Source organism: Trachurus japonicus, chromosome 24 (assembly GCF_045865225.1).
Source record: "Trachurus japonicus isolate A0001 chromosome 24, Traja_1.0".
Classification (NCBI taxonomy): domain Eukaryota; kingdom Metazoa; phylum Chordata; class Actinopteri; order Carangiformes; family Carangidae; genus Trachurus; species Trachurus japonicus.
In genome coordinates, this window is record NC_140930.1 from 11,609,504 (window position 1) to 11,624,039 (window position 14,536).

Here is a 14,536-nt window from a genome sequence, read left to right on the forward strand (position 1 = left end):
TGCTGTTTCTTTATTATCTGGCGAGTACACAGGAGGAGGATACAGCTTTAGCCTCATATAATGTATGAAGCATCAAGTGTGTGTTCAAGACCCACATACAGGATTCCTGTTTTAAAACGACTCAGCTGGAAACCATAAAAAAACACGCCCAGAGACTGCGTTTCCAACTACAGTATTTTCTGGAACCAATATTAAATCTGGCAGCATCAAGTAATAGGCACAGCAACAGCAACAGCAACTAACCTAGCAATGGCCACCCATAACTGGACTCAATTAAACTACATTTGCAGGAGATAGAAGTAAGTAGAAGAAATTGAAGCCAATTTTAACAATAAGACGATACCATTTTCCTCGTTATGTGCATTTCCACCTTAATTATTTTCCATATTTCTTCTGTCTCCTATGTTCAACGTCATGCAAAAGCACCCGCCACTGAAATTACTGGAAATGTTGAGTCAGTGATGATGAGCGAAGAGGACAGAGACCAAGGTGATCGGGTTTCTACCCTAATCAAACAGACATTTCATAAACAATTAAACATTAATGGGCCAGTCGCCGTGACACCGCAGATGAATGAACCGGCCATTTTGTTCTGCCGTTCAGTACCGGGCCTCATTGCCTATTAATGAAGTAATAGGACGCGGCCAAAATGGATCTGAGGGCGACGATTAGGCCATATCACTTCCTCCCCCCTTAAAGTACGGCGGTATCACATCCCCTCTTCAACTTTGCAATCAAAATACATCCTGGTGAAGGTTATATAGACCGGGGGAATGGATAGTGGAAACGGAGAAGGGCAGAAGTGAAACCGGTGTCAGGAACAGACAGAAGTACAGATTAATGCAGAGCGCCATAGTTTCTAATCTTCACTGAAGCCTCTGTGATGTAATTACGTCAGACTTTATCAGCAGGCTGTTATTGTCTGCCGTCTAAAGCTGATATACCTCGCAGGACTGTCAACCCTTCTTTTTTTTGTTCTGTGAGGTTATTGACTCTCTTGTTTTCTGTGAACTGCTACATGGAAATAATAAAAACCGTTTGCTTGGCTCAACGGTTCATTAAGTTTTTACGGCCTTTGATTCAGAGGCGCACATTTGATTACTAGTTGGAGCGTTGTCTGCTGTAATGAACTTGTTTCTTGGTTGTTGTGTTTTTCAGGAGTGAATCATCGCCACAGAAACAGGTGAAGGGGTTGGCTCCCTTGTGTAGAGTTTACAGTGCTCATAAAGAATCTTAGGGTGATGATCAAAAACTTTTTGGCCCCGTTCCCAGTGAGATGAGTCATTTTTTTTTTGCTCAGTCAGCAGAGCCGACGTCTTGTCGGCTGAGGGAGAAAAAAACAGCTGTGCATGCCAGGAGGGACTCAGCAGCGTCAGGCAAGAGGAGCTGTTTTCTTTGGGGCTGTTAGCGTCTCAATGCTGATATAAGGTCAGCTTTGTTAGTCTCATGTTTTTGGATAACACCAGAAGTTGAGCGATAAGCTTGCCCTAGATTTCCACGAGCATGTATCTGAAACATCCCCCCCCTCCCATAACACTTCGCAAGAGTTTAGCCATTTGAACTTTTGGCAGCGCCTCTGGACTCGCCCCTTTGGCCTTATCTCCTGTGTTTCCCATCGGTAAACTTTCCTGATGAAGGGAGGGAGTCAGATGCACAGCTGAGGTTGTTATCGTACAAATGGAGAGACTGTTGCGAATTGGCAGGTTTTTTTCATTGATTTGCGGTGGCTGTGTCATATCAGGCTAAAGATAGCAGGGGAGGGTTTGGTATTTTCTGTTTTTCTATGGGATCTTTTCTCTCGGAGCCCGTTGTATTGTGACAGCTGCCCCTCTCCCTGTTAGAATAACATCCCCGGGAACTCACTCTTCCTCACGTGCTCATAGAGGTTGCAAGCCAACGCCTTTCACCCCCTCCTCCTCACTCCTGGATTGTTGTCCGCATATAGATTATTTAGGCAATTGTGTGTGTATGCATGTTTGCAGTATAAAGTCATAAAAGAGAAGTTATCTTTTGTCCCAGATACCTATTTTCCCTCCCTGATGTGCACTTTTTGTTTCTGTTTTCCGCGAGCTCCCTGAAGTCTCCACAGTTCCTCCGCGTTTCATGGAAACCAGGGAACGCTGCTTCCTGGTCCAGGACCCGATGGTCTTGGGGGTGGGGGGGTGAGGAGGTGGGGGTTGGGGGGGTGTATGGGCACGCCTCTCCTCTCAGGAAAGCCGGCGCTTGGCGAGACCACTTCACTCTGATAGCCTGCCAGAATACACACAGATCAGAGAAGAGGCGACTGGGAAAAAAAGCTGAAGAAAAGAGGCCAAAAGTCACTCATAGAGGGGCCAAAAAGGCAGCTCATGTCCACTTAATTCCCACACTGATCCACACTCAGACTCATAAGATGTTGGGAAATCACACCACATCCACATCGAGGCCTCGTATCTCGACTCCGAAAGCTCGTGATCAACAGGTTGTGACAGCTTAGCAGCAAGTTTTTTGGCTTTTTCTTTAGAGGCTGGTGGTGACTGCTCTGTAAGATGAGAGCAGGCAGAGTGTGCAGGATGTGGCCTGTGGGACAGGTAAGGGTTAACCCTGCAGTCTGCTCAGTGATAGATGAACAGGCTCGAACCCAGGGCTGTGTTTGAAGAGTCGGGCGTGTGTGGGGGGATACCCTCTCTGAGTCTGCACTTTTCTTCTCTTTGGCTGTGCTAAAAGTTTTAAAAAACTAAAAAAAAAACTCTTTATCTGTAGATATGTCTAGTTAAATGAGTTTGGTTTACACACACACTGCTCCTTCACTGTTCACACACTCACTCACAACTTTCACGCTCGTCTGTTTATGGAAAAAGTTCTCTAGTTGTTTTTCACAGATGAGAGCTGCTGTTGCTGCTGTTGTGAGCCTCTGGGGCTAAGTCGAACCATGTGGTTTTGTGTTTGCTGTAAAGTTAGGAGACGTTTGCTTTGACACTTTTTTTCTTTTTTCTTTTTTGTTGGGAGAAAATCAAACACACAAGAATAACAACCAAGGCAAAACACACGAGTGAACGACTAAATTACTAAATGACTTTCTATGAAACAAAACCGGACCGGGTTGTTCAGTGAAGTTCATACCTTGGGTGAACTTTTTTTTTTTTTTTTTCCTCTCTCTTGTTTTACTTTTCTTTTTTTTTCTGCTCAGAGAAACAAGAGAGGCAGAGAGAGAGACCACAGAAGATTGGTTCCTGTAACTGTTGTTCTGCCCTGTGATTGGCTGAAGCCTGTTGCTAGGCTTATGTCAGTGTTCGCGAGTTTTCTGCTTCCTCTCCTCTGTGCACTGATAGGTCAGGTTTGAACTGGTCTGGTGGACTTATGCCACTTGTTGAACATCCCCACAGTTTCTGCGGTTCCCTCGGTGTCTTTCTGCATGAAGAAGAAAAAAAAAACAAAACACACAGCCGCCACAGCACTGAGGCACATATGTGCAGCTTCTACGCCTGCCACAGCTTCCTTTCTGTTTTTTTATTTTTTATCTTATTATCTTTTATCATCTTTTTTTTATTGGGTTTAAGGCTGTTTTTAATCCTGCTCCACACTCATAAAGGAAAAACAACTGTTTTGTAGGCATTTAAAAAAGTAGCTGCTATACTTATTGTACTTATAAAAAGTTTAGTGAACTAATTTTTTGACAGATCTTCATGAAACAGCTCCTTTGTCTTTAAACTGGTTGTTGTTGTTTACTTGTCCATCTTTTGTGCAGTAATGCAATTCCTCTGTGCATAACTCTGCTGTACAATGTTACAGCAGCATTCCTACTGTTGCACATACAGTATCTGTTTTCTGCTGCACTTCACTGAACCTTGAATTCCTCAGTGTCGTTTTAAAAAAAGAAAAGACAAATCTGTTACATGTTTTTTTCTGTTGCGCGCTTCACGCTTTATTTCAAAGGCGTACTATCTTTCAAGTATGAAACACTGACACTAACCCTCTTGGCCAGCGTTGTGGCTGTAAAACGCTGTATTTTGTACCCCGGCGGAGCGCAGAGCACTTTGATTTAAACTGGACCCAGTGGATTGTGACATTCAAGTTGTGACAACGTAATAAAAGTTTTTTCGCTGGAACAAAAAAACAACCACATAAACCTTTCGAATCGCTCTCACAGCATTACCTACTGTCCTGCCTTCTGTCTTTACGCTCAGTGGGCTCAGTATATGACCAAATACGCTGCTCCCTGCTCTCTCCTCGAGGAAACTTGTAAATGCTGATGCTCCCATATGCAAATCCAGCTCCACTCCTACGTATGGCCACTGGCTCATGCATGAAAATGCGCATATATAAAAATGTTCTGAGCCACTGTAGCGCTCACAGGAAGCACTTTAGGATAAATGCAAATTGTACAAATTTAGTTTAAGCGAAAAAAGTGATAAATTCAGGGAACTGACTGAAAAAGTAATATAGGAAACTTGTATTTGTTCTTTAAAAAAAAGAAGAAAAACCATATTTCTAGCATGTTAATGCTTCAAAACATATTCATAGCTTCACCTCGGTAGCCTTGTATGAATAGAGAACTGCTTATTAGCATTTCCATGAGAGAATATAGTCAGACACTTTAAATCTGAACCATTTTCCGGACTATTACTCTTAATAGGGATATTTTTTATTACTATTTGTGCAATGATTTAGGAAATGTGTCCATTGTTCGGGCCTTTCCTCCACTAGATCTCTATCTGATGATACACACACTGTTAAAACAAATCTGAGATGATTGCTGTTGCTTCCAGGAACCTTTTTTCCCTTCTATCATAACTTATCTTCACCGTGTTGTCCTAACCTCTGTACTGCGTCCGTCCATCACATCTCCAGGGTGGCGCTGCAGACTAGTGGACATCCCATAGCTAAAAGGTCAGCGGTGTGGCCCCTGCAACTGCTAATACGCCCCTCAGCCACCATGTCGCACCCATGTGTACCTACTCATCACTAATTCAAGCAACGTTCATAACAAAATAATTTACTTTAGCAGTTAGCCATTTAAGTTTTCAAGTACCGCCTTTCAGACGCTCTCAAGGTGACATCAAATGACTGAGACGCCTAAAGATGTAGGTCTTCAGACTCCCCTGACGCACCTGCCGTGTGGTTTTTTCATGACACACGATGTTCTGAACAAAACTTCAGAGGACAGCGAAGAACAGCGGTTTCCAACCCGGGGACTCGGGACTCCCATAGGGGGGTTGTGAGATACAGCTGAGGTGCCGCAAGATGATTATCAGGACAAGCATCAGAAGAAAACAACACATTTCTAGTGAACAAAATGATTCGACTTTTACTAGTAATCTTTGCCCCTTTTCTAGTGAATCACTTCTGGGCTCCATTATGCACCTGAACTGAAATGAAGAAGATGAAATGAAATCGCCTTTAAAATAGTCACAGCTAGTTTCCATGCAAGCTGCAACAGTGGGTCAGAAAGTTAGCATTGCTTTGTTTAAGTAGGTCACAAGAAGCCGTCTGAGACCAGATGAGGTAAAATGTATTTTGCCTCATTTTCTTACAACACTTATTAGTTGTTGTTTTTTTCCAAACCTAAGCGGATGACGATGTTGTTGATGTAAGTTTCTCTTAATCAAGTATTAATTGACTTGTTTATAAGCTCTGTCTCAGTGGGAACCAACTACCACTATTTAAACTTTATTAGCTGGACCAAAGAGGATGAAGCGGAGGTGTAATCTCAGCCTCTAGTGAGTCTGTGAAGGAGCATATGGTCTGAATCTCAGGAACACACACTCGCACAGATACACCCCTGATGTGAGTACAGTAAAGCCCCACAGAGTAGTCAGTGCGTGCACTCTGACAATAGTGTTTGGCCCTGTCCGCGAGGCCGGACCCCCGAGCCTAAGCGCTTTTTATGTGAAAAGGTTTGGTGTGTCGTAAGCCCTAACGCTGACCAGCCTCTTCTGCAGCTTTGCTGAGCCATGGGGCTCCCGGCCGCCCTGGGAGTGCTGACTCCAGCCCTGGGAACATGTTTACCGCTGCCCCGCACCCCACCCTGTGGCATCAGGAGAGGGTCTGCTGTGGGGGTGCATGTGTGCGTGGGGGTGGGGGTGCGGGGGGTCCACACAATGAACCTGCTGAATACTGTGCTATATAGTTATTGGTGCTGAGGACTTGCAGTTGGCTGCCAAACTGGCTGGGTAGGCTCTTGATCCGAGTGCACAGAGGCAGACTTGCCTTTTCTTGGCTTGCTCTCTAACTTGTTATTTCCAAATTTAACTTGTTAGTCTGGTTTTTATTTAGTACCCCCTCGCACCCCCCCCAAACACACACATACACTTGCGAAACCCTTGTTGCAGCAAGGATGAACTGAAACAAGGACGGTGTCGTATAAACACTCAAGACCAAAGTGTGTTTTTCCTTCCCATAAGATGAGTCTTTGTTCCATGTTGGCTTGTTGTTTTGAAGTCCTGATGCACAGACGTCCATGTGTCCGTGTGTGTGTGTGTGTCCGTGCACAGGTGAACGCTTTTGCACCGCTGTCGCAACGTGTTACAAGTTGCGTCCTTTATTTACGTGGGAATAACTTCTTTATCTGTTTGTCAGGGGTTTCAAAGAACAAAAAGACAAAGATAACTTTCCCAACTTGCCTGAACAAAGTGAAGTAAAGTGGAGTGGATATTATTATATTGTCGTACAACCTTTGCAGCACAGTCTTGTTTTTAATAAATCCCCATCTGATATAATTCTGTGTAATTATTGACTCGGTAACCACAGTAGTGCGATAAAACCAGTCGCAAACTGTCCCAGCGAACGTGTTATTGTCAAGCTGGGATAAACAAAGCCATAAGAGCTGCTGCCTTCCTTATCTCTGCTTCCTCTTGCCTTTTTAAAGGACTCCTTCAGCCCCATGTGATTGGTGGAGCAATGGTTATTATCTGTGGTCTGATAGGCCGCGGCGCAAAAACCACTAACTGAAGGGTTAGCTGCTGCTGCTGTTGTTGTTGCAGCCAGCAGGTCCTGCAGCCGATCCATCTCGCCTGCATGCTGATGATGCTGATCTTTGCACAGCGCCCCCTCCTCCTCCTCCTCCTCCTCCTCCTGTGTACCTTCTTCTGGGGCTAGGGCTCAGTTTGAGGGGGTGTGAGGGGTGGTATGTGTGTGTGTTGGGGGGGTGACTTGCTTCTGCATGCTCTGAGCTGACTTTGAGTTGTTGTTGTTCTTGCTGAACGCGCAGATGAATGCAAGATAGCTCATGAGCAAGCCTGACTCCAGACTACAGAAAACTATTCCTGGCATTAAATGAATGCAGGTGATAATGAATTTCACTATTGATTTGAAGTGATTGCCGATTGATTTTGGTAGCTAGCCAATCACCTGCAAACCTGCATTTGATTGATCACTGCCATTATTTAGCATACAGAGTGCAATTCATAAGAGATGAACTCTATCATGATCAATGGCAGCAGGGAACAATAGAAGGAGAGAGAAGTGATGATGTTTTCTTAGAGGGGAGGGGGGGGGCTGTTCTCTCTCTGCTCACGTTTAGGACCCCCCTCTTTGCTCCTACTTAGCTCCGCCCCCCTCTCCTGCCTCTCTCTCTCCCCATTGGCCGCAAGGAGGCTGTTTTCGCCACCCGATTGGCCCGCCGAGCTGTCAATCAAACGAGCCTCGACTTATTTACCGAATGTATGAGAGGAGGAGGACGGTATTTCTGCTGTGGGGCTGCAACAGCTGACTGCTGAGCCGAGCTGCACTTTACCCAGTGCCTCAAGGAACAAAGAGAGAAGGAAGACAGCCATCCGGGGAGACGCTTATGTTTTTAAAGAAAAGAAAAACCCACAGATAAATAATCACACGCAGAAACAGCGAGGGCACGAGATGAGGCACGCAGTCGGACCGGCAGAAAACGTGGAAAATAATTCTTTCGCGGTGACAGGCTTGTTAAAGATATGTTCCCATTGTGAACGGCTCAGCAAAAAGGTAAGAGAAAGAAAGGAGAGAAAAGAGGCGACAGGGGGATGATAACACTTTAAAAAATACAATGCACCTCATTTAAAGCATCTTTCTGCTGCTGCTTTGACAGAAAAATGAGTCTTATTGTTGATCTTTTCGGGCGTCATGATGTTTTCTTTCTTTGCCTTTGAACAAACAAGCTGCAGTGCAGTCTTTTGTCCAGGCTTGTTTTCGACTCAGAGGAGTTTGTGTTTGGTCATCGACTCCGAAAGGTTTTATTTTATTGTTTTTTATAAAGACGAAGACGGTGCAAGTGACATTTTTATTTTAAAGGGACGTTTTGTGGCCAGTGTCATTTCTGAATATTGCAAATTTCATGGTCATTCATTCATCCACTTGATCCGCTTCATTGTGCGCTGCGGGACGGTGTCCGCTGGTGGACATGTCTCGACAAGCAGCGGAAAGTTACAGGACGTGAACAGAGCCGATGTAGAAAAGAAAAAAGGCTTTTTATATATATTTTTTTATGTTTAATTTTCTATCGGAGTAAGCTGTCAGTATGCTTGTTAAGATGCCTCATTAATTATGAAGCTTAAAAGTTAAATCCTACTTTTTATGCGTCACTGTGATGTGACAATGCAAAGAGCTGAACGATGCTTCTGCTGTGGATTTAACAACAAAAACGACCTTAAATCTTTTTTTTTATTATTGTAATTTGCGGTGTAAACTGATATTTGGCCAGGTTTGCTGGTTTTTAGACAAACAAAAGCGACTGTGGTGAGGGGGTGAAGTGACAGCAGAGATGAGAGCTGGTGATGACTGAGGCTTGCAGCTTCTCCTCTCTGATATTTAAAGTGCGTTTTCTTCTTTTTTTTCTGTCTTGCAGGACTTGGGAGTAAGGATCCCAAGACCCTTAGGCAACGGACCAAGCAGATTTATCCCTGAGAAAGAGGTAAGGAAGGAGCTCTCTGTGACCCTGCTGCCTGCCTTGTCACAAATGGTATTGATTTGATACTTGTGTACTCAATCCTGCTCTTTTATTATCAGATTCTTCAAGTCAGTAAAGTGGACGCCAGGACACAGTCGATATTTGAGGATGCGTTTGCAGCCCTGGGTCGCCTGGACAACATTTCACTGGTGATGGGCTTCCACCCTCAGTACCTGGAGAGTTTTCTCCGGACGCAGCACTACCTGCTGCAGATGGACGGGCCCCTATCTTTGCACTACCGACACTACATCGGCATCATGGTACGACTGCGTCCGATCCCTCCTCCTCTTCCTCCTCCTCTTGTGGACTTTAAAAATGATTTTATGTGAAGCAGTGGTGGTGTTTAACCCTCTCTTCTCCTCCTCCTCTGACCTCTGCGCAGGCGGCAGCTAGACACCAGTGTTCCTACTTGGTCAACCTTCACGTGAGCGACTTCCTCCAGGTCGGCGGGGACCTCAAGTGGCTCAACGGCCTGGACGAGGCGCCGCAGAAACTGCAGCAGCTTGGAGAGCTCAATAAAATCCTGGCGCACAGACCCTGGCTTCTCACTAAGGAACACATCGAGGTGAGAGGACGGGACGGGACGGGGAGGTGGATGTGGATGCGGACATGAAAGTTCTTATGTAACAGTCTGAGATCATGGGTGGAGGTCGGGGGTACGGCTACAGTTGTATAACTTGGACCAGGATGGCGTGGAAGGGGAGTGGGGGGGATAGAGGGTCAATAAAGTGGGATTTTGAAGGGTAAAAAACACATTTTCCCATGTCATTATTTGGCTCCTGTTTGCATCACTCACACGTGTTTTTTTTAATATTTTTCCAGCGCCTCCTGAAAGCCGAGGAGCACAGCTGGTCCCTGGCGGAGCTGATCCACGCCGTGGTCCTCCTCACACACTACCACTCCCTCGCCTCCTTCACGTTCGGCTGCGGCATCACGCCCGAGATCCACTGCGACGGCGGACACACGTTCAGACCCCCCTCCCTGAGCCAGTACTGCGTGTGCGACATAGCCAACGGCAACGGCCACCCTAATCACCACGACGATCCATTTGGCAACCAGGTGAGTGGTAATGGGGCAGAGAGGGAGAACGTGTGTGTGTGTGTGTGTGTGCGCAGTAAGAGCAGGTGTGTGTGTGATTTGGGATGCTAAGACGTTTTATCCGTGACTGACATCGACCTTCCGTCCGTGTAGGAGATGTGCGGCGAGGTGGAGGTGCTGATGGAGCGCATGAAGCATCTGCAGGAGTGCCGCGACGACGAGGAGGCCAGCCAGGAGGAGATGGCCACTCGCTTCGAGAGGGAGAAGACGGAGAGCATGCTGGTGGTCACGGCGGAGGACGAGGAGTGCGTCCCCTCCAGAGACATCTCCAGGCACTTTGAAGACCCCAGCTACGGCTACAAGGACTTCTCCAGGAGGGGCGAGCACGTGCCCACGTTCAGGGTGCAGGTACGGATCGAGCGCAAGACAAGACGAATCAAGACGATCGCACTGTGTGGAAAGTATAAAAACAAGTGATGTGTTATTAACCAGGACTTTTCCTCTCTCTCTCTGTGTGTGTGTGTAGGACTACAGCTGGGAGGATCACGGCTACTCGCTGGTCAACCGGCTGTATCCCGACGTCGGTCAGATGCTGGATGAGAAGTTCCAGATGGCCTACAACCTGACCTACAACACCATGGCGACACACAAGGATGTGGACACCAGTATGCTGCGTCGGGCCATCTGGAACTACATCCACTGCATGTTTGGCATCAGGTCCGTCTTGCAAGTTTTTTTTTTTTATGTTTCTCTCTCTAGTTGTAGTGATGTACATTTTTTTTTATCTTGCAGTGTGTTTTAACGTTGTGTTTTCTCTGTGATCCTCAGGTATGATGACTATGATTACGGGGAGATTAACCAGCTTCTGGACCGAAGCTTTAAGATCTATATCAAGACCATGGTGTGTAGTCCTGAGAAGACCACCAAACGAATGTATGAGAGTTTCTGGAGGCAGTTTCAGCACTCCGAGAAGGTGAGATGAGACTCTGATTCCTTTATCCTGCTCTCTCAGTTGCACTTATTTCCTATTGATTGACTATTACACATCATTAAATGTCTTTCTCTCTTTTTTCTTGTGTGTTTCCTGCAGGTCCACGTTAATCTGCTTCTTATGGAAGCGCGAATGCAAGCAGAACTGTTATACGCTCTGAGAGCGATCACCCGCTACATGACATGAAGTGCTTTTTGGCGTTTTTATCGTTGTCTTTTTACTGTCATTGTTGTTGCTCATAATGGGACACTTCAAGAAAAAAAAAAAAAGAAAATGAAAGGGGTGGGGGTTGGGGTGGGGAGGGGGGGGGATTCAACAAAAGAGATGTGTGGAAGAGAGTCCTGGGTTGTGACGGCGCTTGTTGGATGGATGTGGAGAAGAGGATAAGAACAAACGGAAAGCAGAAAGAAAAAAAAAAGAGAACTGTTGAAGAAAAGTCATCTCAAACTACAAGTGGATACACAAACTCAGTTCGTGTTGCCTGCAGTGCCAAATATGACCAAGAGAGGGCTGCCTGGAGCAAACTCCTGCTCAGCTGGGTGGGTGTGGGGGGTGTGGGATGGGGAAGGGGGGGGTTTGCACCGGGCCACAGCACTGACACCGGAGGCATCCAGGACGATGTTTCAGTATTTCCAGCATGCAACACGTTTGGTTGGTTGCCAATAATCTGTTCTGTCTCCTGTTCGAGTGAAGACCCGCAGAAAAAGAAAAAAAAAAATCCCCCAAGAAAAGCTGTGCAGCCACAAAAGAGTCTGCACTTTGAAAATCTGTTGTCACTGTTTATGTTTTGTTTTGTTTAGTTTCTTGATGAATATCTTTTTATTTCAATTTTTTTTGTATTCAGAGAAGTTGGACGTTTTTGTCGATGTGGTTGCTGTTAGTGATGGAGATGGAAGCATTAACTTTTCGGCGGTGTTTTTTACGTGTGCCTGAACTATCCAGCACAGTGTGCATACGTGCTGATGCTGCTGCTCCCATGTTGTATTTAGCGGGGTCATATTGATCCCCAAATCACCCCCTCACCCCACCCCATGATACCCCCCTAAGCCCCTATCCATTAGAAATCCACTGCATTACCCCCTCTCCCTCGTTTCCTCTTGCCCCCTCCCCTCACCCCTCTCCCCCCTACCCCACTCCCCCATCCCGAATCTCAAATGTCAATTTAAGCTAATCCAAGGAGTGTGTGAAAACCAGAGGTGTGGAGAGAAACTCAAAGAACACTGTCTGAGCCCTTTTTGAGTTTTAACTGTACACGGTGTGGATGAGTTCTGTGTTCATGATGACTGAGGTGTGGATGTTTGTTCGTGTGCGTTTCACGCAAATGACAGAGAAAAAAAAAAGTACGTCTTTTGAATTTCATGTGTCAAAAAAAAAAAGAAAGAAAGAAAAGCGAGGCACTTTGAAGGAAAGACTTCTTGCTTCTGCTGTAGCTCTGTTATTGTGAGATATTTGTTTATCATTTGTTGATGATGATGATGATGATGATGTCTTTATTTTTCTGGTATTGGGAAAAGAAAAAGAAAAAAAAAGCTAATCAAAAAGAAAGTTAGAAACCAGGTTTTCCAGGAGGGATTTGCTTCCGGTTGCCCTAACCACACCTTATCTGTCTTCCGCTTATCCCTGCTGCCTGGTCGCCCTAACACTTTCGAAGCTTTGGATTGTGAATTTTACCAGTAAATGAATACCTCTTCTGTTTTTCTCTATAAAACATATAAGAAGTGCTCTTTGGTGAGCAGAGACTCTTTCCGGGCGGCTGCGTTCCCATTGCTCGGGGACCCGGCTCGCCCACACGGGGCCGACTGCGGTCGATAGCTGTCGGACGCAGAAAGGTTGTAGCTGTGCTTATTTCCCTGCTGGGGAAGTCTAACCAGTGCAAAAGCAGCTTTTTAAAAAAACTTTTTGTTTTGAACAGAGGTGTGAAACCTCTGCTGTTTTTGTTTTTTGTTTACTAAAACCAGTAAAGTACTGCATTCTCCTGAGGTTGGATTGAGAGAATCAGACAGATGAATGAGTGATACCCAGAGAAAGAGGAGGAGGGTGATGATGACGATAAAGGAATGGTACATTTGGAAGTGGTTTGAGAGGAAGTGGAGGTTTTTTCAGACTTCTGACTGATGTCAGTTACTGACACTTTTTTTTATATGAAAATTATATGAAAAAAGATGAAAAAAAATAAAACTATGATATTAAATTTGTTGTGTATCATTCGTAGTTTTCTCCTAAACAATTTGACTTCAGTGCTTCATCAAAGAGATTGTATTAGATGTGGAGAGGCCTACGCAATTCAGGAATCAAACAGTCATAGCACAATCACTGTCACCATCAGCTCCACCACTCAGTTGCACAAATGCAGGAAGTTAGACAACCCACAGTGATTAGTAAGCATATCTGAGCTTTTATGCAAAAGATGACTCATGAAAAAAAAACATGGAGTTTTATTCTCACACCTTTTGTTCCAAAGTTCACGTTGATAACGAAGCTGACTTCACCAACAGTAAGCTGAACTCAGGGGAATAGTTCAGTTTGTCATCAGTGCAGACCAGGGACTTTCATGTGAATTTCATTTTACTGTATAAGCTCGAAGGTCAGTTTCACTTGCTCCTGACCAACACTTGGATCGTGATGAAGGTGGATTCCATGTTTGGACACGTTTCCTGTTTGCGTCCATGTTGCACCTCATGGGGGGAAAAAAAATCCTTGACTTTCCTCGTGAGGTAATGTGTCCGAACTTCAGGGTGTTTTCCATCGAGGCCGGAGAGGCCTGTCTGTCAAAAACACAATCACCAGCAGAAACTCACTGTTGCCCCCCGTTGACCAAACTGCCTTCATGTTTTGGTGGCTTTCCCAGAAAATGATGTTAATATTAATAATAATAATAACAATAAGGCATAGGAAGCATCTTTGTGGAGCAACCTTGATGATATCAGCCAGCCAACTGTCTTTCATATCAACCTGAGAAATTCTGTGTAGAGAACAATGTTTGTTACTAGCTCTGGCTAATAAGTCGTTTAGGGGTTTTTGAAACATCGGCTTTGTCTTGTGGTTGTTTTAAGGTCACTATTGTGTAAGATCTGGGGGAATTGACACCGGGTTTTTTTTTTTTTTTTTTTTGAATTAAGTGCCGTTTCTGATTTGTTTCGATGTAATAACGATGTGATTTTGAAATGCTGTACTTTAGGCTACTTGGTGTAACTCGTAAAGCACTGCCTGGCCCCATATCTGTGTAATAATAAAGGCTTTGAGGAGCAAAACATTTGTTCTTCTGCTTTATTACGAACAAGTTCCAAAGTCACACAACACACCGAAAGTGAAGGATTCGCTTATGAGGTAAATCTCTGGTTAGTCATCTGTTTTCAAGACTACATCATCATAAAACCAACTTAACGACACTAAACAGATCAAATCTGTTACATAAATGTGCAAAGAACTCATATTAAATTATCCCTGTACATGTGAAGCCACCCAGAAACTAAGGCGTTGTGAGGGTGAAAGTTAAAGTGCATAAAAAGATATTTTGTTTCTTTTAAAAAGGCTGCTGGTATTGATAAGACAAAGATGTTAAGAAAATGAATAAAAATCATACATGGATAGAAGTGCAAGTACTTGTCTGT

The 14,536-nt window shown here is 44.8% G+C and overlaps 1 protein-coding gene and 1 long non-coding RNA gene across 3 annotated transcripts in view; both read left to right on the plus strand.

Moving 5' to 3' along the window:
* Positions 1-11,199, plus strand: part of sesn1 (sestrin 1) — a 55,933-nt gene extending 44,734 nt beyond the window's left edge. Inside the window, exons 1-9 of one of the 2 annotated variants that reach the window (XM_085770915.1) lie at positions 7,665-7,935; positions 8,795-8,860; positions 8,956-9,156; positions 9,279-9,461; positions 9,719-9,955; positions 10,088-10,342; positions 10,461-10,651; positions 10,763-10,907; positions 11,025-11,199. In XM_085770915.1, coding sequence (XP_085627041.1) covers positions 7,834-7,935; positions 8,795-8,860; positions 8,956-9,156; positions 9,279-9,461; positions 9,719-9,955; positions 10,088-10,342; positions 10,461-10,651; positions 10,763-10,907; positions 11,025-11,111 — 1,467 coding nt within the window. In that variant the 5' untranslated portion in view covers positions 7,665-7,833 and the 3' untranslated portion in view covers positions 11,112-11,199. Of the gene's footprint in view, positions 1-7,664; positions 7,936-8,794; positions 8,861-8,955; positions 9,157-9,278; positions 9,462-9,718; positions 9,956-10,087; positions 10,343-10,460; positions 10,652-10,762; positions 10,908-11,024 lie in introns of those variants that run through there. The other variant, XM_085770914.1, reaches the window with a different exon arrangement.
* A 2,440-nt stretch (positions 11,200-13,639) lies between these two features.
* Positions 13,640-13,894, plus strand: LOC146961410 (uncharacterized). The gene is made up of 2 exons (XR_015035214.1): positions 13,640-13,781; positions 13,812-13,894. It is a non-coding gene; the product is annotated as an uncharacterized LOC146961410 (long non-coding RNA).
* Positions 13,895-14,536: the final 642 nt, after the last annotated feature.